At 68.7% G+C, this 21,001-nt stretch overlaps 4 protein-coding genes across 7 annotated transcripts in view; 3 read left to right on the forward strand and 1 right to left on the reverse strand.

Moving 5' to 3' along the window:
- GPR182 (G protein-coupled receptor 182) overlaps positions 1-21,001 on the forward strand; it is an 88,825-nt gene that overhangs the window by 36,095 nt on the left and 31,729 nt on the right. The window lies entirely within an intron of this gene.
- Positions 1,591-6,007, forward strand: NAB2 (NGFI-A binding protein 2). 3 transcript variants are annotated; one of them, XM_068212589.1, is made up of 7 exons: positions 1,596-1,895; positions 2,879-3,680; positions 3,884-4,017; positions 4,483-4,534; positions 4,677-4,809; positions 4,896-5,096; positions 5,208-6,007. In XM_068212589.1, exons 2-7 carry the CDS (start codon positions 2,886-2,888, stop codon positions 5,300-5,302), a joined length of 1,410 nt encoding a protein of 469 aa, XP_068068690.1. In that variant the 5' UTR covers positions 1,596-1,895; positions 2,879-2,885; the 3' UTR covers positions 5,303-6,007. The 3 variants fall into 3 exon arrangements, with proteins under 3 accessions (XP_068068692.1, XP_068068690.1, XP_068068691.1); XM_068212591.1 differs by lacking the exon at positions 4,896-5,096 and having other exon boundaries at positions 1,591-1,895; XM_068212590.1 differs by lacking the exon at positions 1,596-1,895 and having other exon boundaries at positions 2,649-3,680.
- On the reverse strand, positions 6,299-16,435 carry STAT6 (signal transducer and activator of transcription 6). 2 transcript variants are annotated; one of them, XM_068212568.1, is made up of 20 exons: positions 16,149-16,435; positions 12,785-12,914; positions 12,535-12,673; positions 10,887-10,970; positions 10,497-10,801; positions 10,251-10,382; positions 9,952-10,140; positions 9,793-9,880; positions 9,580-9,702; positions 9,381-9,473; positions 9,030-9,236; positions 8,859-8,953; positions 8,628-8,764; positions 8,375-8,521; positions 8,124-8,193; positions 7,728-7,853; positions 7,541-7,642; positions 7,376-7,441; positions 6,968-7,114; positions 6,299-6,883 (listed from the first exon to the last, which is right to left on the reverse strand). In XM_068212568.1, exons 2-20 carry the CDS (start codon positions 12,898-12,900, stop codon positions 6,706-6,708), a joined length of 2,544 nt encoding a protein of 847 aa, XP_068068669.1. In that variant the 5' UTR covers positions 12,901-12,914; positions 16,149-16,435; the 3' UTR covers positions 6,299-6,705. The 2 variants fall into 2 exon arrangements, with proteins under 2 accessions (XP_068068669.1, XP_068068670.1); XM_068212569.1 differs by lacking the exon at positions 16,149-16,435 and adding an exon at positions 13,653-13,777 and having other exon boundaries at positions 6,303-6,883.
- LRP1 (LDL receptor related protein 1) overlaps positions 19,786-21,001 on the forward strand; it is an 89,101-nt gene continuing 87,885 nt past the window's right edge. The window contains 1 exon segment of the mRNA XM_068212551.1: positions 19,786-19,942. Within this exon segment, the coding sequence (XP_068068652.1) occupies positions 19,870-19,942 (73 nt within the window). The 5' untranslated portion in view covers positions 19,786-19,869.

Genomic DNA, 21,001 nt, shown 5'->3' on the forward strand with positions numbered 1-21,001 from the left:
GTCGATTGACAGCTGGTTCAACCTATCAAAATTCAGATTCGCTCTCGCTCCCGCCCCTCTGCCTCTGCCGCGTTGATTGACAGTGCTTTTAACCTATCAGCAGTGCGCGTGCAGGAAGCAGCCGTGTTCCCGCCCTCGGTTACCACGGTAACCGGCGTGCCCGCCATTTACTCAACAGCCACGCCCCACCCCGGTAACGGCTCTGACGGACTCGCCCCTCGACCAATCAAAGCGCAGGCAACACAGGCCACGCCCTCCACCTCCTCGCGTATCCCGCGTGATTGACAACCGCCTCCGCCTATCAGGGCGCGGCCTCGCGTTGTTTGTGTGAACGGGTCACGCGTGGGGGGCGCGCGGGTCCCGCCCCTCGCCCCCCGCCCCTCCCCCGGCAGCCGAACGCGCGGGCCCGGGTCCCACCGGCCCCACCGGCCCCGGGTCCCACCGGCCCGGACGGGGCTCTGCCAGCGCGGGCGTGGCACGACGGTCACCGGTGACCCGCGGCGCGGAGGGGGTCCCGCATCCCACGGGTCAAGGGGCGGCTCGGCTCGGCGGCTCCGGTTCGCCCCGCCGCCGGCACCGTCCGTCCCCTCGCGGCGAGGCTCCCCCAGCCCCGGGAAGGGGGTGCCGCTCTCCGCGTGGGTCCCCCCCCGTGGGGCGGCGGCCGCCCGTGGGCGGGCAGCGGGGAGCGGGCTCGGGCGGCCCCCCCCCGCTCCCCCTCCGCGGGCCGTGGGCGGCGGAGCCGGGAAGCGGCGGGGCCGTGGGCGGAGGATGTGCGTCAGCCGGGGGCAGCGCCGGGGCTGGGAACGGCCCCGCCGCGCCGGACGCTTGGTCGCGGAGAAAGTGGGGGGGGGGGGAGGGGGTGAACCGGGAGGGCCGGGACAGGACCCCCGCCATGGGGACCGAGCCCGTGCGGGATCCCCCGGCTGCTCCCCCGGCAGCTCCGGGGATGTGCCCCGGCCACCGGCACGGCCCCCCGGGCCAGGATCGCGCGGGGGCGGCTCTGGCCCCACGCCAGGCGCCGGCCGCGGTATAAATAGCTCCGAGCCACGCAGGGCCGGACCGGGGTGCGGGCCGTGACACCCCGCCTCCCCCACCTCCCGCGGGAGGGACCCCGGTGCTGCCGGCGAGGGGCGTCAGCATCCCCCCAGCCCAGCCCAGCCGAGAAACCTCCGTCCGCTCCCGTTCTCGCTGCCCCGGGGCGCCGCTGGCGTGCTCACCCCGAAGCCCATCGATGGCAGCGTGTGCGTGCCGGTGACACCAAGAGCCAGCCCTTCGCAAGGGCTCCGGCACCGGGGGGCACTGCCGGGACAGCGCTGCCGGTACCCGGAGCATCCCCGCGCCCGGTCGGGTTGTCACCGAAACCGGGGATGCTGCGAGCGCTACCCGCGGGACCCCCGGGATTCAGAGTGCCCGCGCCAACACCGAGCACCGTGTCCCCATAGGGGGCTTCCGCCTCTCCCACGGACCCCCCGTGCCACGCGTGTCCTGCCCGGTCCCTGCCGGGGTTGCGGGACCCCCGATGCCGCCGTGCGGGGCGCCGCTCCCGCTCCCCTCCCGCTGCTCCGGTGCCGGGGGGGGGAAGAAGGGGGGCCGGTGCTGCCGCCCCCGCCGCTGCCCCCCTCCCCGCGCTCGGCGGGGGCGGCAGCCGCGGGATCCGCCCCCGGGGCCTCCCACGCGCGGCGCAGCCGGGGCCGCTGCTATTTCACGGTCCCGCCCGTGTGGGCGGCGCGCAGAGCGGCGCGGCGCGGCGGAGGGAGAGCGCCCGGCCCGGCCGCGGGACCCCCGAGCCCCGGCACCCCCCGGACCCCCGGCTAGAGCCGGCCCCGGAGCCCCCCCGCCCCTCCCCGGCCGCCCGGCGGGGCGGGCGGAGCGGACGGAGGCGGTTCCAGGCGGCGGTGAGCAAGCGGGGGACGGCGGGAGGGGATGGGGCACCGGGGGGCACCGGCCAGGGCGCGAGTCCCGGGGGACGGTGGCCATGGTGGGACTGGGGGGACCGAAGGGGGACGGAGCGACGAGGGACACCGGGCAGGGCGGGGGGGGCCCAAGGGGTGTTGGCCGCGGGGCTCCGGGCGGGTCCGGCGCGCCGGGATGCACGGGGAGAGGATGGGACCGGGGGCACCGCGGCACCGGCGGGTACCGGGAGGGGTCGGGGGCTCGTGGGGGGACGGCCGCGGTGGGAGCACAGAGGGATCGTGGGGACGGCGGGGGGATGGAACAGCGGGGGTCACCGGGCAGAGCAGAGAGCCCGGGGAAGGGGTGACCCCGGTGGGTCTGGCAGGAATGGGGAGGGATGGTGGGCTCGGGGCGCTGCAGGGCACCACGCAGGTGCGGGGACACTGGGGGAGGATGGCCCTGGTGGGACCGGGGTGAGGATGGGGGCACCGAGTGGGGCGGGGTCACCAGGGAAGGATGGCCCTGATGGGATCCAGGGGACCGCAGGGGAACAGGGCACGGGCAGGGCAGGGGGCTGGGGGGTGTTGGCCGTGGTGGGATCGGCACTGGCACATCCCCCCGGGGATGGGGGGCTGGGGGAAGCCCCCAGATGTGTATCCTGCCCCATGTGAGGACCTGGCATGGAGGGGCTGCTGGCTGGGGGGGGCAGAGGCTGGGCACAGCCCAGGGGAGGGGGTAGGGGCTGGGATGAGGGTGACCCCACTCACGTCTGTGCCATGTCCAGGGGCTGTGGCTGCAGGGACCGTCCCAGCCCGGAGCGTGTGGGTGGGACTGGGCACCCCGTGGGGTTTAGGGACACTGGAGCACCCATACTCGGGAATGCTCCCTCTGCCCTGTACCCCCAGGCCCAAGGGCGGGGAGGGGGGTTTCTCCTGCATGTCCGTCCATCCCGGTGGTGAGTCCGTCTGTCCTCTGTCCACCACAGGCTCGTCATGGCCCTGCCCCGCACACTGGGGGAGCTGCAGCTGTACCGGGTGCTGCAGCGTGCCAACCTGCTGGGCTACTACGAGACCTTCATCCAGCAAGGGGGGGACGACGTGCAGCAGCTCTGCGAGGCGGGCGAGGAGGAGTTCCTGGAGATCATGGCGCTGGTGGGCATGGCCACCAAGCCCCTCCACGTCCGCCGCCTCCAGAAGGCCCTGCGCGAGTGGGCCTCCAACCCGGGGCTCTTCAGCCAGCCCGTCTCGGCTGTCCCGGTCAGCAGCATCCCACTCTTCAAGCTCTCTGAGGCTGGCGGGCGCAAGGCGCTCAGCAACGGGCACGCCAGCCCCGGCGAGGCCGCGGGCAAGGGGGGTGGCAGCGCCGGGACGCCCCCAGCCCGCAGCCCCACGGAGCCAGGGGAGAAGCTGTCACCGTCAGCGGCTCCACCGTGGCCGGGAAGGAGCACCCCCGAGTCGGAGGGTGGTGGGGACGAGGAGCCGGGGGGTCCGCCCTTCTCCCCGGGCGGGAGCAGCGGGGAGCAGGCGGTGGGCACGGAGCTGGAGCCGGAGTTGGCACGGACGGTGGTGGAGAGCGTGGAGCGGCTGCTGCAGAGCTGCCCCCGGGGCGGCGAGGCCGAGCTGCGGGCGCTGATGAAGCTCAACAAGAAGCTGGCCAAGGCTGTGGGGCACATCTTCCAGCTGGAGGATGGTGACCGGCAGAAGGAGGAGGAGATCCGCCGGCACAGCGCGATCTACGGCCGCGGCGAGGCCCGGCGCCGCGAGGGCAAGCAGCTCACCCTGCACGAGGTGGGCTCCGTGCTTGAAGTTCCTGGGATGTGCTGGGTTGGGACAGGGACCGGGGCGGCTCTGGGGGTGTGGTGAGTGGGTGGGATTCGAGGTCTCCTCCCACGCAGGTGGCATCCGCCAGCCTGGAGCCGGCACTGCCTCAGCTGAGGGTTGCGTGGGTGCTGGTGTCCCTGTCCCCACTCACGCATCATCTCTGCCCCCAGCTCATCATCAATGAGGCAGCTGCCCAGTTCTGCCTGCGGGACAACTCGCTGCTGCTGCGGCGCGTCGAGCTCTTCTCGCTGTCACGACAGGTGGCACGGGAGAGCACCTACCTGTCCTCGCTCAAGGTCGCCAGGTGAGCCCACACCTGGGAACCCTCCCCCTTGTAGGCCTGGTGGGGCCTGGCTGTCACCCCCTCGCCCCCTGGGAGCTGCACCATGATCCAGCACTTCTGGATGGGGCCAGGACCCTGCAGCCCCCAGTTCCCTTTTGCCACCGTGGGTGGTTTCTGCCTGACCTCGGAGCGTGGGACGTGGGGAGGATGGGAATGACGGGGATGCCAGGCATGGGAAGGGATGCCAGGCAGCAAAGGGATGCCGCTGGGGATGCCCTATCTCTTGCCGCCATCCCCAAAGTCCCCTGCCCACCGTGCCAGGGCTGCTTTTTCCCTTTGCTCTCCAGCTGCTTCCCTCTTTTTTGGCCCCTGTTCCATCTGTGCCAGACCCCCAGCTTCTGGCATTGCCCTGCCTGGTGGCTCTGCTCAGTGTGGTGCCTTGCTGTGGCCACCCCCAGTCCTGACACAGCCCCTTTCCACCCCCAGGGCCCATCCCGAGGACAGCGGTGCCGTCGTGGCCAAGCGGCTAAAGCAGGAGGTGGGTGCAGGTGTGCACACCTGTGAGCGTGGGTGTGACAGTGCAACGTGCTCGGGGCTGCCCATGCCGGCTTGGGGTGACGTCCGTGGGTGTTCTGGGGTGGGTGGTGCAGGGGACCTGCTCACCTGTGTGCTCCTGGCAGGCGGGAGAGCAGAGCCGCCCTGAGCTCCTGGCGCTGCCGGTGGGGCTGGAGCCCCCCGGGGCCGGGTACCGAGCCAGTTTGGAGGAGGACACGGGCAGCCTTTCCGGGGAGAGCCTCGACGGCCACTTGCAGGGTGAGTGGGGGTCCCTCCCCTTCCTGGGGGGCTGGTGGTGGTCGGCCCCCGGCTCCTCGCGCTGACTGTCGCCCCTCTCTCGGCAGCGGCGGGGGCCTGTCCCCGGCTGACCCCTCCGCCCGGTGCGGCCCCGGACGTGCCCCTCGGCCTCGCGCCCCACGGGCTCTGGAGCCGCCACATCCTCCAGCAGACGCTGATGGACGAGGGGCTGCGCCTGGCCCGGCTGGTCTCGCACGAGCGCGTGGGGCGGCTCAGCCCCTGCCTGCCGGGGAAGCCCCCGGGACCAGGTGAGCCCCCGCGGGGCCGGGGGGGCTTTGCCGCGGGCGGGGGTCAGGACGGCACCGCTGCCTTCTGCTGTAGCATCGTGTCCTGACGCCATCTCCGTCTTCTCCCCACAGAGTTCGAGGACGGGCTGGCAGAACGGGGTCCTCCGGCCCCCCCAGACCCCCCTCGGGGCACCATCAAGGTGGAGCAGGAGACCAGCAGGCAGTGAGGCCCCTGTAGCCCCCCCGCCACCATTAACGAAGCAATAACGTGCTGGGGGACGGGTGCGGCGGCGCTCCGGGCCCGGGGAGCTTGGGGGAGGGAGGGGGGGGTCTCAGCCACAGCCCCCCGGCCCCCTCCCGTCCCACACCGACGCTCTGGTTACCTCAGCCGCGGCGGGGTGCGACTCCCCGCAGCAGCAATACCCTCATCCCGCCCGGCTCCGCTCCCCCGCCGCCCCCCAGGGCTGGGGAGCCCTCGATGGACTGGAGCTCCCTGTACAGCCCCCACCCCCCCCGCGGCCCCATCACCGCGCGGGGACAGACGCGTCGCACTGTGCGCTCCCACGTCAGCGCTGCCGCCCACGCCGGGCACACGGTCCCGTCCCCCCCCCCCCCACCCAACCCGCAGCGCCCACGCACCAGCCGCCAGCCCCCTCCCCGCAGCACGTGCCAGCTCACTGTGCAACCCCCCCCCCCTCCTCCCCACCCTGCGACCCCCTCCCCTTCCCCCCCAGCACCGCATCGGCTGTAAATACCCCCCCCCCCAGCAGCCCCCGCACGCGCCCCCCACCCCCGCACCCCGATACCTGCGTGTGCTTCAAGCATGGTCCCTGTGCCGAGGGGGTGTCACACGTGCCGTGGGGTGTCACCCCCTCCCAGCACCACGCAGGCGGCGTTTGACGGGCACTGGGGAGGTGCTGTTCCCCCCCCCCCACCACCACCCCCCACCACCCCAAAACCCCTCGGGGTTCCTCCTCCTTCCCCCCTACAAACCGTGTCCAGCCCCGGGGTTCCCACTCCACCCCACCCCCCCGTTAGGACAGTGTGGTGTCTTTTTAGAGCATTAGCGACTCTTCCTTTGTACCGTGTACAGTAGATTATTTATTTTGTTATTTTGGAATAAAACTTTATTTTATGGCTTATCTTCCTACCCCTCTGCTCCAGCCTGGAGGGAGGGGCAGGGAAACAGCTCAAAACCCCAAAGCAAGCGCTGACTGCGGGGGTGCAGGTGGGGCCGTGTCCCCCTCCATGGGGGTCCCGGTGTCCCCCCCGCCGGGGGCACCGGGCTGGCACCTCCGCCCCGGCGCCGTTCGCGCTGCCGCCTCCCGCCCCCGCGGTGACTCATGCCGGCGGCGTGGGCTGGGGGCACCGCGTGCGGCTGCCGGTGCTCCCCACGCAGGACGGGGCCCCTGCGCCTGCACCCCCTCACCCGCGGACCCCCGGCAGCGGCGGGGGCGGGCAGCAATGCACGGAGGTGGGGGGACGGGGGTTACCCCAAATCCCCCCAACCCCGCCTTTCCCAGCTGGAGTTTCCACTCCTGCAAGGAGTCGTATCAAGTCCATGAACCCAGGCAAGGCTGGGAGAGAGTCAGGGGGGTCCCAGTCCGATGCCCCCCCACCAGGAGGCCCCTCACGCGTGTCCTGGCCGGATGCTGTCATCCCACCGCGCGTCCCCCAGCCCCCAGGAGGACAGGCTGGAATTGGGGTACCCGCTGTGCTGCGGGAGGGGCGCGAAGGGGGGCAACAGGGGCACCTCCAGGAGCTGCTCCAACTCCGAGGCTGATGGCTGCTCCATGCTGGGCGACATCCTGGGGACAGAAGCAGCAGGGTGACCGGGGAGGGGGGGGACTGGGAGGGGCTTCTTCCCCCTGCTGACCCCTCCCTGTGCTTACCACCGCGGAGGGCTCTGCAGCGACGCATCCTCCACGGGCGGGAACGGGGGCAGCTCGGGCATCTCTTCGTCCCGCGGCTCCGCAGAGGCACCCGCGGGCAGCAGCTGCGAGACCTCCCCAGGCATGTACTGGTTGGGTATGAAGGGTCTGGGGTGGCAAAGAATGGTGTAGACCCTTGTCCCACAGGGCACTCAGCAGCCCCAAGGCACTGGGGGGGGGCACTGCTCGGTTTGTGGGGGGCTGGTGTGGAGCCCCTCCGGGGAGCACAGGAGAGCAGAGCACTGGGAGCACTGGTCAGCTGGGGATGGCCACTCCAGGTCTGCCAGCCCAGGATTGGGAAGGGGGTTTGTGGGGGGGAAAGGGGTGCAGGGCAGGGTGCCCCCCTTCCACCTGTGTGCCAGGTCTTACCCGGGGGGCCTGAAGGTAGGGTCCTGGCAGTGGGACAGCGAGGGAGGCGAGAGCATCGGTGATGGGCTGCGGGGAGCAGGAGCACTCAGAGAAGGGGGGAACACCCCGAACCCTGCTGGGGGTGGAGGGGTGTCCACCCTGCCCCCCACCCTGCCCTGCTCCTACCTGTGGAAGGGGGAGGTGAGCCTGTCGGGGACCATCATGATGTTGTTCTCAGCCGTGGGGTAGCCCGTGGGCACGGGCTGGGGGCAGAATGGAGTGGGGGGGCTGCAGTGCACACACACAGAGTTTCAGACTGGGGGGGGGGCCTCTGCCACAGCCCCCACCCCACACCCCACAGGAGGGCACTCACCAGATGGGGGCCAGCAGTGGCTGCAGATTCTCAGGGTGCAGCTCGTGCTGCAGCACGGGCAGGTTGAACATTGGCGCCTGGGGGGCCTCGGAGGGGGCCCCCACGGTGCTTGGAGGCTGCTGGTCCCTGCAAAAGCACACGGACCCCTTCAGCACTGCCGGGTCCAGGCTCTGAAAGGGGACATGTGCCAGTGGGTGCTCGAGGAGGCCGGGAGGTGCACAGACGTGCCCCAGCGCAGCCCGGGGGCCCACGGGGGACTCTTTGCTCACCAGCACAGCTCTGCTTTTCCCAATCAGGGATTCCCCTGCCCAGGGGGATGCTCAGGCCAGCCAGGGGTCTGTGCAAACCCTGGCCCATGTGCACACACCTCCAGCACAGATATGGCCTCGCACCCACCTTTCACTTTCCACAGTCATCTTGATGGCAGTGGAGACGTAGCCCCGGCCGTCCTTGCCTGTCTGCTCTTCTGCTCAGGGAGGAGAAGCATCTGTGAGCCACCAGCCCCACCATGCCCTGCCAACCATCTCTGCCAGCCCCAGCTGCCCCTGCAAGCCTTGGGGCCACCTGGGTGAGATGCATGAACCCCCTGCAGCATTGCTGGGGTGCAGAGGGGCAGCCCAGGGCCCATCCCGGCCTTCCCCACTCACTGTTGTAGTGACTCCCAAAGGCCTGGTCCTTGGGGAGGTTGGGGTACAGGTTACGGAGCTGCCCCAGGTCCCGGATGCGGTCGCCGAGGGAGCGGATGGACAGGTCCTTGGCAGAGAAGGGCTGGATGTTTTCCACCTGGCTGGAGCCTGAGCGAGGGGAGACACGTCACTGCATTCCAGTGCTGGTTCCTGTAACTGCCCACACCCCCTGGCAGTGAGGACCCCCCCTGCACGGCACCTGACCCCATCTCACCGTCCTTGCCCCGCGTGACGTAAGCGATGGTGACGCCCCCGATCTCGGAGTCGCTGAAGCGGAGCAGGAAGGTCCCGTCCGGCTGCATGCTCAGCAGCTTGCACACGTACTGCTTGCTGATGAAGCCCATGATGAGCCTGGAGAGGTGGACAGGTGGGGAGCAGGGATCAGGACCACCCAGGGCAGTGGGGTGGGATCAGGACCCTCAAAGTCCAGACCCAGGGCACCCACCTGTCCGACCAGTAACTTTTGAGGCATCTCTTGGTGAGGTCCAGGACTCCATCAAACCACTGCCAGAAGGTGAATCCCCGGCCAGGGAGGATCTCCTGAGGCAGACAGAGGCCATGAGGCTCCCCATGGTCATGCTGGCCCCTGCCCACCCTGGCCAGCCCTCCCAGTCACCTTGTTGAACTGGGCCCAGGAGACGTGGCGGCTCTGGAAGTCTTCGGGGCTGGCGCTGTGGTCATTGAAGATCTTCTGGGCCAGGAAGAAGTAGTGCTCCTTGAGGAGCCCCTTGGTGGTCTGCACCTCTGCCATGAACTTCAGGTTCAGGGTGTCACACATCTTGTCCCAGGGCACGCGCTCGGCCACCACGAAGGGCACCCGGTCCTGTGGCCAGGCAGGGGATCATCAGGACAGGACACCCACCATGCCCCACCCCTGGGCTCCTGCTCCCACCTGCACTGTCCCCCCCACTCCAGAGCCCAGTCAACCCCACATTCCAGCTCCTTCCCTCCAGCTCCTGGCACTCACAATGTCGGAGAAGGCGTTATCCCACAGCACGGTGGCTTTGGCGTTGTTGTCCTGGTTCCCGTGGACGATGACCACAATGGGCAGAGACAGGACCTGGGGGCAGAGAGTGGCCCTGAGCCAGACGTGGTGGCTGCCCTGGGACTGTCCCAGTACAGCACACGTGTCCCACAGTGGAAGGCTCAGCCCCATCCCATGGTACCTGGAGGTGGACGGAGACGTTGCTGGGGGTCAAGGTGATGTTGGTGCTGAACAGGACGGCGCATTTCTCCTCCGTCACCGACTCGGAGCCCTTCCGCTCGCAGCGCTTGATCTTCTTCAGCAGCTGGGGAGGGAGAGCTGAGCATCCCCAGCCTCGGGACCTCCAAAAACCCAGTGGAGCCCCCCAGCCCAGCCCCTTGCTGGTGGCACTTACCACGTTTTTGAAGTTGGCGCAGCAGTTCCCGCTGGTGGGGTTGGTCTCCAGGGCCACCATGTTGTGCAAGATCTCCCCCGTGCTCTCGCTGGGCAGAGGAGGGGGTCAGGGGGGGAATGGTGGTGGGGAAGCCCCCCTGGACCCACACCCACTGCTCACCTGAGGGTGTTGCTGTAGTTGCTGAGCTCCAGCTCCCGTGCCTGCTTCTCTGTCACCATGTCAGCCCTCACCATGTAGGGCTTGGGCGCTGCCTTCAGCAGCTGCGGGCCCAGCAGGAACCTGACGCTTGCCTGGAATTTGGTCTGGGTCTTCAGCACCTGTGGGGGCTGCTTCTCCACCAGGAAGGAGCTGAGGTACAAAGGGACACCATGGCACTTGGCACAACGCCCTGCCAGCTCTGCCACCAGCCCCTGCAGACCCACCTCAACCCCTGGCCACCACAGCCCTCAGCCCGTTACCTCTTGACCAGGCTGGACAAGACCTCGTTGAAGCGCTCCAGGAGCCGGGGCAGCAGCTCAGGCCCCAGCTCTGTGCTTGCTGCCATCACCTGCTGCTGCAGCTGGAAGTAAACCTCGACCAGGTTCTCGCACCTGGGGAAAGAGGGACCCTCAGCACCCCAACCTCAATCACCCAGAGCCCTTTGGGCCGGCGGAGGGAGCAGGAGGTTGCTCAGGGTCTCCCAGCCCTGCCCTGTGCTCCCTCACCTCTTTTGCAGCGGTGCCAGATTCTCCTCAAAGATGGCCCCATTCCCTGCCAGCTGCTGCTGTCTCTTCCAAATCTGGATCCTCTTCAGGACCTGCTGTTTTGCCGCCTCCAGCTCCTTCACAGCCTCCAGGATGAGGGTGGGCAGTTCCCTGGGGGCCATGGGGCTCTGCACAGCCCCGTCTGCCCCTGGCCCCTCCTCCAGGAGCGCCTGGATCTCACGGACTCGGTGCTGCAGCCGCTGCAGCCCCAGGCTGAACTTCAGCTCCTCCTGCCGCCGGTGGAAGCTGAGGGGCAGGTGGTGGTCCTGGGGCAGAGCAGAGCGGGGTCAGCGGGGGCTGCGGCCGGTCCTGCACCTCGGGGTGCCCGGGAGGGGGGCAGGGAGCACCCACCCGTTTGAGCACGGCCGCCTTCTCGCCCTCCAGGACGGCTCTCACGACGGCCACCAGCCGCAGCGGGTCCCGGCGGAAGGTGTTCTGGGGGGACACAAATGGGGGGTGTCAGGGGGGACAGGACACACGCCCCCAGTTCCTGGCCCCCTCCCACCCCAGCCCCTTCCCACAGCAACTGGCCGAGGCAATTCAGGGGTTCCACAAGAACCACAGAGCTGATTTCCAGCTTTAAAACCATTTCAAATGGTGCATAGAGTCATGGAACATCTGGAGTTGGAGGGAACACCAGGATCATCAGCCCCCAACTCCATTTTTTTGAATAAAAAGTAGAAGAATCAACTTCAAATTAAAAAAAAAATAAAAAATTCCAAACGGAAAGGAATTCTCCGATCCTGTGAGCATTTCCTCCAGCCTCCAGCCTGACACCTGGGGGAGACTCTCCCAGCTGCCCTGGGGTGGATCAATGCTTTCCACTGCAAACAGGCAGAGGAATTCCCCTGCTGGCTCTGCCTGCCCGTGTCCTGTGCCAGCTCCTCCGGCCTTCACGCATTTCCCAAATTAGCTACTTCCCAAAACAGCAGCAGAAACACGATGGGGGAATGGCTGATGACGTGCTTGGTGGGTTCCTGTGCCGGTGGGAGCTCCAGTGCGGGGGTCTGGATGCAGCACTGGTAGCCCCGTGGGCTCTTCCAGGGGAAATGTGGGATTCAGGGGATGAGAGGCCCAGGTTTGGCTCCCACCTGCGTCCCCAGCCCTGTGGTTGCCCATCCTGGGGGCCACCTAGCCACAGCAGCACCAAGAGCAGGGAACAGCCGGGCCAGGCATGGAGAAATGAGGATTTGGTGTTCTGGGATGAGGGATGGAGGGAGGAGGAAACACAGGAGGGCTGCTCTGCGTCAATGTATTAAATAATAAAAAAATCCCTAAGCTGAAACATCTGCTTGTTTCCTACAGCAAAAATCAACAGTCTTGTTTTGAAAAGTCACCCTGCTCCCAGAAGTTGTGACTAAAGCTGGTCCTTTCCCAAATGCTGGATATTAAAAAGGTCTGTTACCAAAAAAGCAGAGTTTTCAACCAGAATGGGGCTCTGGGAGTGAGCCCTGCTCATCTGTGGCACTCTGAGCTCCACTGGCCAGAGGGGATAAATCAGAGGGTTGAGAAAGGGACAGAGCAATTCCATCAGCCTTGATAAGAGAAAGAGCCCCAAAAATGAAACCCAGAGCTCACGGCAGGAGGAAATGCAGACCCACATGGCCTGGAGGAAGGAGAAATCAAGCACTCGAGCAGAAAATGGGGAACATCTGCTGAGACAGCCCCCAGGTGCCAACAACTGGGGGCGAGTGGGGCTGTGGGGGCTGAGGGGCTCAGAAGAGGCCCCACAGGACCGTTTCAGGGAAGATGTGGCAGCTGCCTGTGGGCCCCCGGGCTGCAGAACCTGGGACAGCCCTGGGATGCAAACAAACCCCCTCTGTCCTCTGGAAGACCCCAAAAACCTGATCTCTGAGTCCACTCATTGCTCACAAGCCTGGAAAAGGGTGTCACACGGGGACTGTCCTTAGGCATTGAGCCCTTCCAGCATAAAATAATCAAGTTTTCCTGGGAGCTGGCTGCAATCCCAGCATGACCCAGCCTCAGGGGCCCTGCACACCTCGATGTTGCTGACTTGCTGCAGGATCTGGCACTGCTGCCCATCGCTGCCGGCAGCGCTGCGGAGTTTCTCCAGCATGTCCGAGAGCATCCTGCTGGCCACGCTGCTGCAGAAGGCGTCTGAGCCATTGATGAACTCCCTGGAGAGGGGAAAAGTTGGGAGAATGGGCATGGATCCCATGTGTGGGACCCCCACTGTGTGACCCCCAGCCCCGCGCTGCTCTGGGGAGGAAGGGTCCTGGGAGACTCACCAGGGCTGGTTCTCCAGCCACTCGGCCAGGAGACAGCGCAGGCTCCGGGGAAACTCCGTGGAGAGGCTGCTGAACTCCTCTGGTGGCATGTGGGACACGAGGTTCCAGAGGGACATCTTGGAACAGTCGCCTGCAGACAGGAGAGGGGATGGGGGCAGGGCCACTCGAGCAGCCCCCAGCCCAGCCCTGGTGGGGTTGAGGGTCGAGAGCCCCTCAGGAAGGGGGCGAGAGCTGCTGCTTGTCCCTCCACGTCTGAACCTGCTGCTCCACTGGGCTGGGGAGGAGGAGAGGGAGGAGTGGGAAGCTTGATCCAGGATCAGCCTCTTGGGCAATCCTGGGCGGGCAGGCAGCCCACTTGTGCCTCAGTTTCCCGCATCTCCGGGGATTCCCTGCTCCTTCTGCCACAAGGACATTCAAAGGGATGGGCAAGTGCTTCTGGACTGGGCGTATGAGAGCTGGGAGAGCCAGAACAGTGTGGAACTCCGGGGAGTGGGAGAAGTGTGGACTCCCCCAAACCTGGTGAGGCCGTTCCACCGGGGTGACCCCAGTGAGGTGGCTTGGCTGCCCCCCTGAACTTCCTCAGGCGTCCCCCGCAAGGAAGGCCCCCTTCCCCAGCCGCCCCTCACGCTCGGTGGGCTCCAGAGATCAGGAAAAGCAAGAAGAGAACTGGAATGAGGCGCTACATGGGGAATTCCACCTGGAATGCCCGGGCTGGAGGCTCGAGGCCCCACCGCACCCCAAGGTGGGCGTTGGAACCCCAACAATCCCAGCCCGTCCCCTCAGCGCTGCCCGCGCCTCTTCCCGCCCGGCTCGCACCCTCGGGCCCCGCCGCAGCCCCGCGGGCCCGGCCGGCCAGGGGGGTCCCCACCTCGCTGCCGGTTCCGCCGGTCCCGCCCGGGGCCGAGGCCCGATCCCGCAGCGCCGGCGTCTCACGGCCCGGCCGAGGGGCCGGGCAGCGGCGGGACCCCCGGGCGGCGCAGGCCCGGCCCGCCGTGCCCTCAGGCGAGCGGGCGAGCGCGGAGCCGCGTCACGGCCCGAGCCCCCGCGGGCAGCGCGCTCCCCACGGGCCTGGGCCGCGCGGAGCCGCCGAAGGCGCAGGGCGGAGGTGGAGCTGAGAGACTCCGAGAGCCCTGCGAGGGGAAGGAAGCCGGCGTCACTGGGCAGCGTCGCAGCCGGAGCAAACAAACGCCTGCGGCCTTGCCCCGAGCCCTGCAGCGGGAGCACCCCGGCGTGGCGGCGGTGTGGGGCCACCAGCCCTCACGGAGCAGCGTGTGACACCCCAGGAAGGGACCGACCGTGGTGGCTGGAGGCTGGCGCCTTCCAGAAATGCTTTTGCTTTCGACTCCACGCTGCCCGGAGCAAACAGATCCCGAGGATTCACTGCAGTGAGCGGCGGAGGGGATGAGGTTACTCCGAGGGGTCAGTGCCCAGTGGGAAACGCACACAGCGATTCTGGGAATGCTGCTGGGCTTTCCCCCACAGTCCCAGTGGGATTCTTGGCAGGAGGGGAAAAACAGCCTCTCCTTTTGCCACCCTCGAGGTTAATCCCCATCCTCCTGCCCCATTAAACCTGTATTTCTGCTCAGCCCTGGGAGGCAGCTGCTGGCTGGAAGCGCCAACCTGCAGCGTAAGCCTTAAGCCAGGCATGCCTGGATCTGCTGAGAGGCTGCAGGAGAAGCTGCTCTGCTCCCTCCTCCCACAGCTCAGGAGGAGCTCGAGGCGGGGGACCTGCCTGTCCCCTCCTGGCATCAGTCACAGCAGTTCCTTCAGCCCAGCCGTGCCCTGACTCCTTCCCATCATAATCTCCAGGTTCCCCTCTTCTCCTCCTGCTGCAGAAGAGCATTTCCCAGTTCCCTCCTGGGGGCAACATCCCATGGGGACCCTCCTCCAGGTCACCCCGGGAAGCTGAGGTCGCAGCTGTGTTGTGGTCGGGTAAACCGGCTCGACACGGGGCAGGACACGGCCCCCGGGGAGGGGGAGCAGCCGCGCCCCACCCGCTCCCCATGCCCAAACCCCCTCGACGCAGCCACTTTCGCTTCCTCCTCCACCCGAAGGGCTTTGCCTACCCGTGGGGCTGGGGGACTCCCGGGCGAGAAGGTGGCTCAGGAGGAACCCAGGCACGGAGAGGGGGCTCAGGGACCCCCACAGTCTCAGTACGGGCTTTGTGCTCTCACTGCAACAGGAAACCGCGTTCCCAAGCCGGAGCCGCCGTACACTCCCCGTCCCCTTCCTGGTCCTGAGGTGCCGTACGTCCCACGGATGTTACTCATTAACCACCAGCCCTTGCTGGCAGCCGACCGCAGCCCCCCACCCTCGGGCGGGCTGTGTCGGGGAGACGGGGACGGATCCCACCCCTGGCCATGTCCCCGCGGCCCTCTGCGATCTCCCAGCCTGGTGCAGGTTGGGAGATCCTCCCAACCCTCCGCACCCTCCTCGCCCGGCGGGGCACCTCAGAGCACGTTCCCGGTCCCGCAGATTCCTCGGGGCTTTCGCACCGACAGATACTCCGAGGTTTTCCAAATGCTATGAACACCCGGACTTCTCTCTGACTCTGCCCTCGCCGGGAAGAGCCCGAGGAACATTTCTGCCCCTCAGCGTGCCTCAGTTTCCCCGGGGTGCTGAGGACACCTGCTGCTGAGCCGAGGGCAAGGCCAAAACAAAGGACACGGTGGGACACTGGTGACAGTGCCACGGGGAGGACACCCACGTGTTGGGGAGCTGCCCACTTCTGACCGCTCGCGGCATGAAAGTTCCTCTGGTTCGTCGGAAGAGGAGCGGGGCCTTCCCAGCCGACCCAGCCCAGGATGACTCACGGCTCGGGGAGCCCGGCCTGGATTCGGTGCCGCTCCCGTCTCAGGAACTCGCTGTCCACGTCCACCGGCGGGACGGGGGAATGAAGGGGTTTTCCTTTGCCCCAAGCATGCCCCGTCCCCAAACAGCGCCCAGCCCGGAGAGCGGGGTGCCAGGAGAGCTGGGTGCCATCCTCTGCACACACCCAGCAGCGGGTGCTCCGGACTTCGGGTCGAGCTGGGCTGCGTTTCCACCTGGGCGGCCGATGCAGCCTCGGCGCCACCGGTCCCGGAGCCCCTTCCCCGTCCCATCCCCAAACACCCCAGTGAGGAGCTGACAGTCACTCCGCTCCCCCTCAGAGGCCTCGCTCAGCCTGCCACACGTCGCACTGCCCACCCCCGGAGCAGGGAGGTGCCCCTGGTCAGCCCCCCCGGTCCCGGGCAGCCCGTGCCGCTGGGATACCCCGCAGAGCCCCGTCCCCCCGCGGCTCCCAGCTCGGTGCCCCTGCACGAGTTCTGAGCCGGGGAGGGAGGTGCCAAGCAGCGGCAGAGTCCCCGGTCCCGTCCGCCGTTACCTGGCGAGAGCAGCCGCGGGCGGGGGGCGGCCGGTCCAGCCGGGCCCCGCGGCCTCTCGTTCACTCCATAGCGGCGGCGGGCGCGGCCGGTCCCCGCGGCGGCCCCGCTCCGCCGGGAAGCGCCGAGCGTAGGAAGGGGGAGGAGACGCGCGAGCGGAGGGATGGGAGGGCACCGGGACCAGGACCAGCCTCGGCAGGACCCGGGATACCCGGACGTCCCCACCGAGGGGCTGAGGCACCCGCCGGCTCCGCGTCCGTCCCATGTCAGCCCCCACCCAGTCGTAACCCCACTCCTGCCCTGTTTCTCTCCATTCCTGTCCCCCATCATGACCACACTCTTACCCCATATCCCACTCGTGACCGCACATCTGCCCCATTCAGCCCTCACCTCCCCACTGCTCGCACCCACGCGTGTCCCCCCGCCCCATCTGTGACACTCACTCCTGACCCTACTCCTGCTCTAATCAGGTCACTCTTTGCTGCCCTTCCAAGCCCCCCGCCCATCCCCGTGGGTGCCCCTCGTCAATTCCCGCGGGTGCTCTCGCACCGGGGCAGACCCGGTTCCGTGACACCGCTGTTCCTGTGTGCACCGGTGCAGGCCGTTGGTCCCGGGCTGCACCTTCCCCGCACGGTTTGAACCCCGGTCCCCGTACTGGGATCCGAGCCTGTGGCTGGTCCCGGGCTGTGCCCGCCTCTGCCGGCTCCCTCCTGTACCGAACCGAACACGGGAGCGGGGGCACTGAAAAGGGGTGCTCGTTGCTTCAGGTGACTTGGTGCTTCACGGGGGTACCCGCGCCGCCCCGGGGCGCTCCTTCAGCCGTTCCGACCCCCGCGCCCACCGGAGCGGCGGGGCAGCACGGGGCACAGCTACCTCGGGGCCGCCAGGGGGCGCTGCCGCACCGCGGTGCCGCCGGGGCGAACCGAGGGCTGCGGGGCCGGTGCTGCCGGGGCTGGCGATGCGGTACCGGGGCTGGGGATGCGGTACCGGGGCTGGGGCAGGGCCGCGGGGTCCCCGCGTTCCCCCCGGCTCCTCCCGCCGTGCCGCCAGTGAACTCTCCGTGCTGCCATTTCCAGCATTAAACGTGCCCGGGGGCCACCGTGAGCGCGGCTCGTCCACTGTGCACCGGGACATCCCGGGAGAGCGGACACCCGCCGGGGTTGTTCGGGACTGGGAAGGGGCTTCCCGGCCTCCCCACGCCCCTGTCCAGGACGGTTTCGAGTGGGCAGGGGGCTGTGGAGAGCTGGCCGTGACCCACACGTGGGAGGAATCAGAATCACACCCGCTCCCCGGGTCCTGCGCGAAGTTTGGGGGCTCTGGAGGAATGGGGGGTACAGAACTGGCCCCCAGAACCCCTCCAGCCCACCGGGTTACGCCGCGCTTTTTGCCACCCCGGCGCTTCTGCAGAGGCGGCGTCCCGGGAACATCTGGACCTTCTCCCGAACATCTGGCGCCGCAGCAGCCTGAATCACCCTCCCCCCCAGCAGCTGCCTGACCGGCGTGGGGCGGAGCAGGCGTGTGACATAATTAAAAAAACATATGACATCACGCGGAAGGGTCGCATGGTGCCTGATGACGACGCCGGCACCGCTGCCCATCTCCCTCCTCGGCCCGGGGCCCTGGCAGGCAGCGGAGTGGCCACTGGATGACGTCACGGCTCTGGCTCTGACGTCACGGTTCTCAGTCAAAGCTGGAGTTGGGTGAGTGATGGCCGGCCTTGTGGATGGCGGGACCCCCATGATGGGGCTGTTCCGGCCCCCTGATGCTGAGCTCTGCTCCTGTAGCCCCCGCAGGGACGGCTGGGGGAATGGCGAGGGTCCTGTGCTCTGGGGGGTGGCGAGGGACCCCTTGCCTTGGGGGGACAGTGAGGGTCCTGTGCCCTGGGGGGTGATGAGGGACCCCTTGCCTTGGGGGGACAGTGAGGGTCCTGTGCCCTGGGGGGTGATGAGGGACCCCTTGCCTTGGGGGGACAGTGAGGGTCCTGTGCCCTGGGGGGTGATGAAGGACCCCTTGCCTTGGGGGACAGTGAGGATCCTGTGCCCTGGGGGGTGATGAGGGACCCCTTGCCTTGGGGGGACAGTGAGGGTCCTGTGCCCTGGGGGGTGATGAAGGACCCCTTGCCTTGGGGGGACAGTGAGGGTCCTGTGCCCTGGGGGGTGATGAAGGACCCCTTGCCTTGGGGGACAGTGAGGATCCTGTGCCCTGGGGGGTGATGAGGGACCCCTTGCCTTGGGGGACAGTGAGGGTCCTGTGCCCTAGGGGGTGATGAGGGACCCCTTGCCTTGGGGGGACAGTGAGGATCCTGTGCCCTGGGGGGTGATGAAGGACCCCTTGCCTTGGGGGGACAGTGAGGGTCCTGTGCCCTGGGGGTGACGAGGGACCCCTTGCCTTGGGGGGACAGTGAGGGTCCTGTGCCCTGGGGGTGACGAGGGACCCCTTGCCTTGGGGGGACAGTGAGGGTCCTGTGCCCTGGGGGTGACGAGGGACCCCTTGCCTTGGGGGGACAGTGAGGGTCCTGTGCCTTGGGGGGTGACGAGGGACCCCTTGCCTTGGGCGGACAGTGAGGGTCCTGTGCCCTGGGGGGTGATGAGGGACCCCTTGCCTTGGGGGGACAGCAAGGGTCCCACTGCCCTCGGACATAGCGAGGGTCCTGCTGCCCTGGGGGAATGGTCATGGTCCCACTGCCCTTGAGGGGGGTGATGGTTTTGCTGTCCTGGGAGAATGGCGAGGCTCCTGTTGCCTTTGGGGATGGTGAAGGGCCCAGTGTCCGGGGGACAGTGAAGGTCCTGCAGCCCTGAGAGGACGCCGAGGGTCCCGCTGCCCCTGCGGATGATGAGGTCCTGCTGCCTCGTCCGTCTCTGACCCGCAGCCGGTACCGTGTGTCGGTGGAGGGGAGCTCGGCCTCCCCTGCACCTGGGGACCACCACAGCAGGGACGGGCCGGGCGCCGGAGCGGCATCGCGGGCCGGTACCGCGTGTGGGCGCGGGACCGACAGCGCTGTACCTGTACCACACCGGCCCCGGCCCCGGTCCCCTGCTCGTACCATACTGACACCGATACCGACACCGACACCGGCACCGGACCCCTCCCGGACCATACTGACACTGCTACCGACACCGACACCGGCACCGGACCCCTCCTGGGCCATACTGACACCGACACCGACACCGGCACCAGACCCCTGCCGGTACATTATTGACACCGACACCAGACCCCTGCCCGGACCATACCGAGACCGATACCGGTACCGACCCCGGACCCTGTCCCTACCCACACCCACCGGGGGGCGCAGCCCCGGCACCGCACGCGCATGCGCGTAGGACCCCCCCCCCTCCAACGCCACGCGCGTGTCCCCCCCCCCCCCCTCCCCGTTCCCGTCCGCGGCGGCGGCGGCTCGAGCCCGGTGACGTCAGGCGGGCGGCGGCGCGCGCTCCATCTCCCCCCACCCCCCCCCCCAAAATCACCGCCCTCCCTCCCTCCGCCGCGGCGGCAGCGCGCGCAGACCCCCCCCCCCCCACACCCCCCATCCCCCGCCGCCCCCCGGCCCCGCCGCCGCCGCCGCCGCCGCCCAGCCCGGAGGGTCCGCCCGCCCCCCGGCCCGGCCCGGCCCGGCCGCCGGCCCGCCCCCGCCCGCCCCCCGCGGATGTCGGTGCGCGGGCCCGGGACGCGCCGCCCCACGGGCAGCACGGCGTGAGGAGCCGCCGCCGCCGCCGAGCCGCCGGCATGGGGCCGCTGCTGGCCCTCGCCGGGAGCCTCCTGGCCCTGCTGGCCGCGCCCGCCGCCCGCGCCCTCGAAGGTGAGTCGGGGGGCGGCGGGGCCGGACCCCCGCGGGGCGATACCGGCGGGGAGGGGGGAACGCCGGCGGGGACGGGGAGGCGCCGCAGCCGCGCGGCCCCGCAGCCGCTGTCGGGGGCGCGGGGCTCGGCCGGGCCGGGGAGGGGGCGGGGGGCGCTGCGCGTCCCGTCCCCCCCCCCCCCTCCGCCGCCGCCGTGACAAAGCAGAGCGGGAGCAGCCCGGCCCCGCTGCACCGTGGGGACACCGGAGGGACCGGGGAGCAGCGGGGAGAAGCCGGGAGCAGCGGGCCGGACTGGGGAGGCGCGTCCTCCCCGCACCCCTCTGCAGCGCACGGTGCACCCCCCGTCCCGTTCCCCCGCAGCCGCGGGGGCTGGTCGCTCGCGCTCCCCGTTTTCTCCTCTTTGCCCGTTCCCGTGGCTCCCACCCGCCCTCCATCCCATTTTCCTCTGGAATCCAAAGTTTTCCCCATAGCCAAGCAGGAAAGTTGGAGCTCAGCACCGCTGCGGGAGCTGGCACCGGGGGTCCCGGTGTGCCGGGGGTGACCGGGTCCGGGGTCCCACCGGTCCCAGGGGTGCCCGTGACAGCCCGGCCTCGCCCCACGCTCCCCCTCTTGCATAACCGGGGCTGCTTCTCCTGGAGCCGCGACGCCCGGCTGCGGAGTTCGGCTGTGACCGGGCCTGGTGGCACTGGGAATATGTTTATCCAGCGACCGGGGCTGTCCGTCCCCACGTCCGTGTGTCCGTTTGTCCAGCCTCCCCCCATCGGTCCATCCAGCTCCTTGCCAGCCGCTCGTTCCCAAGCCGTGCACGTCGCGTTCCCGGCCCTTATTGATCTATTCAGTAAATACTTGAGCTCGTCAGCTCCATGGCCGGGCTGGGAATGTGCGAGGGGCCGCTCTTGGCAGCGCCCGTGCTCCGCGCTGGCAGCCGCTCCAGCCGGGAACCGGCGGCCGTGGCGAAGTTCTCGCAGCGCTTGGACGCGCCGGGCTGTTTTTCCCTTCAAAAGCAGCGAAATGGGGGAGTCTCGGCTTTCCTGTGACGGATTCCTCTCTGTCCGCACG

This window comes from Anomalospiza imberbis, chromosome 22, assembly GCF_031753505.1.
Source record: "Anomalospiza imberbis isolate Cuckoo-Finch-1a 21T00152 chromosome 22, ASM3175350v1, whole genome shotgun sequence".
NCBI lineage: Eukaryota > Metazoa > Chordata > Aves > Passeriformes > Viduidae > Anomalospiza > Anomalospiza imberbis.

Excerpts from the sequence above, each read along its gene's own strand:
- STAT6 (XM_068212568.1), bottom strand. The coding sequence starts at position 12,900 with ATGTCCCTCTGGAACCTCGTGTCCCACATGCCACCAGAGGAGTTCAGC. Across the intron at positions 10,971-12,534 it reads AGCAAGTCAGCAACATCGAG|AACACCTTCCGCCGGGACCC; the intron begins GTGTGCAGGGCC and ends GTGTCCCCCCAG. Across the intron at positions 9,474-9,579 it reads ACGTCTCCGTCCACCTCCAG|GTCCTGTCTCTGCCCATTGT; the intron begins GTACCATGGGAT and ends CTCTGCCCCCAG.
- NAB2 (XM_068212589.1), top strand. The coding sequence starts at position 2,886 with ATGGCCCTGCCCCGCACACTGGGGGAGCTGCAGCTGTACCGGGTGCTG. Across the intron at positions 3,681-3,883 it reads AGCAGCTCACCCTGCACGAG|CTCATCATCAATGAGGCAGC; the intron begins GTGGGCTCCGTG and ends CTCTGCCCCCAG. Across the intron at positions 4,018-4,482 it reads TCCTCGCTCAAGGTCGCCAG|GGCCCATCCCGAGGACAGCG; the intron begins GTGAGCCCACAC and ends TTCCACCCCCAG.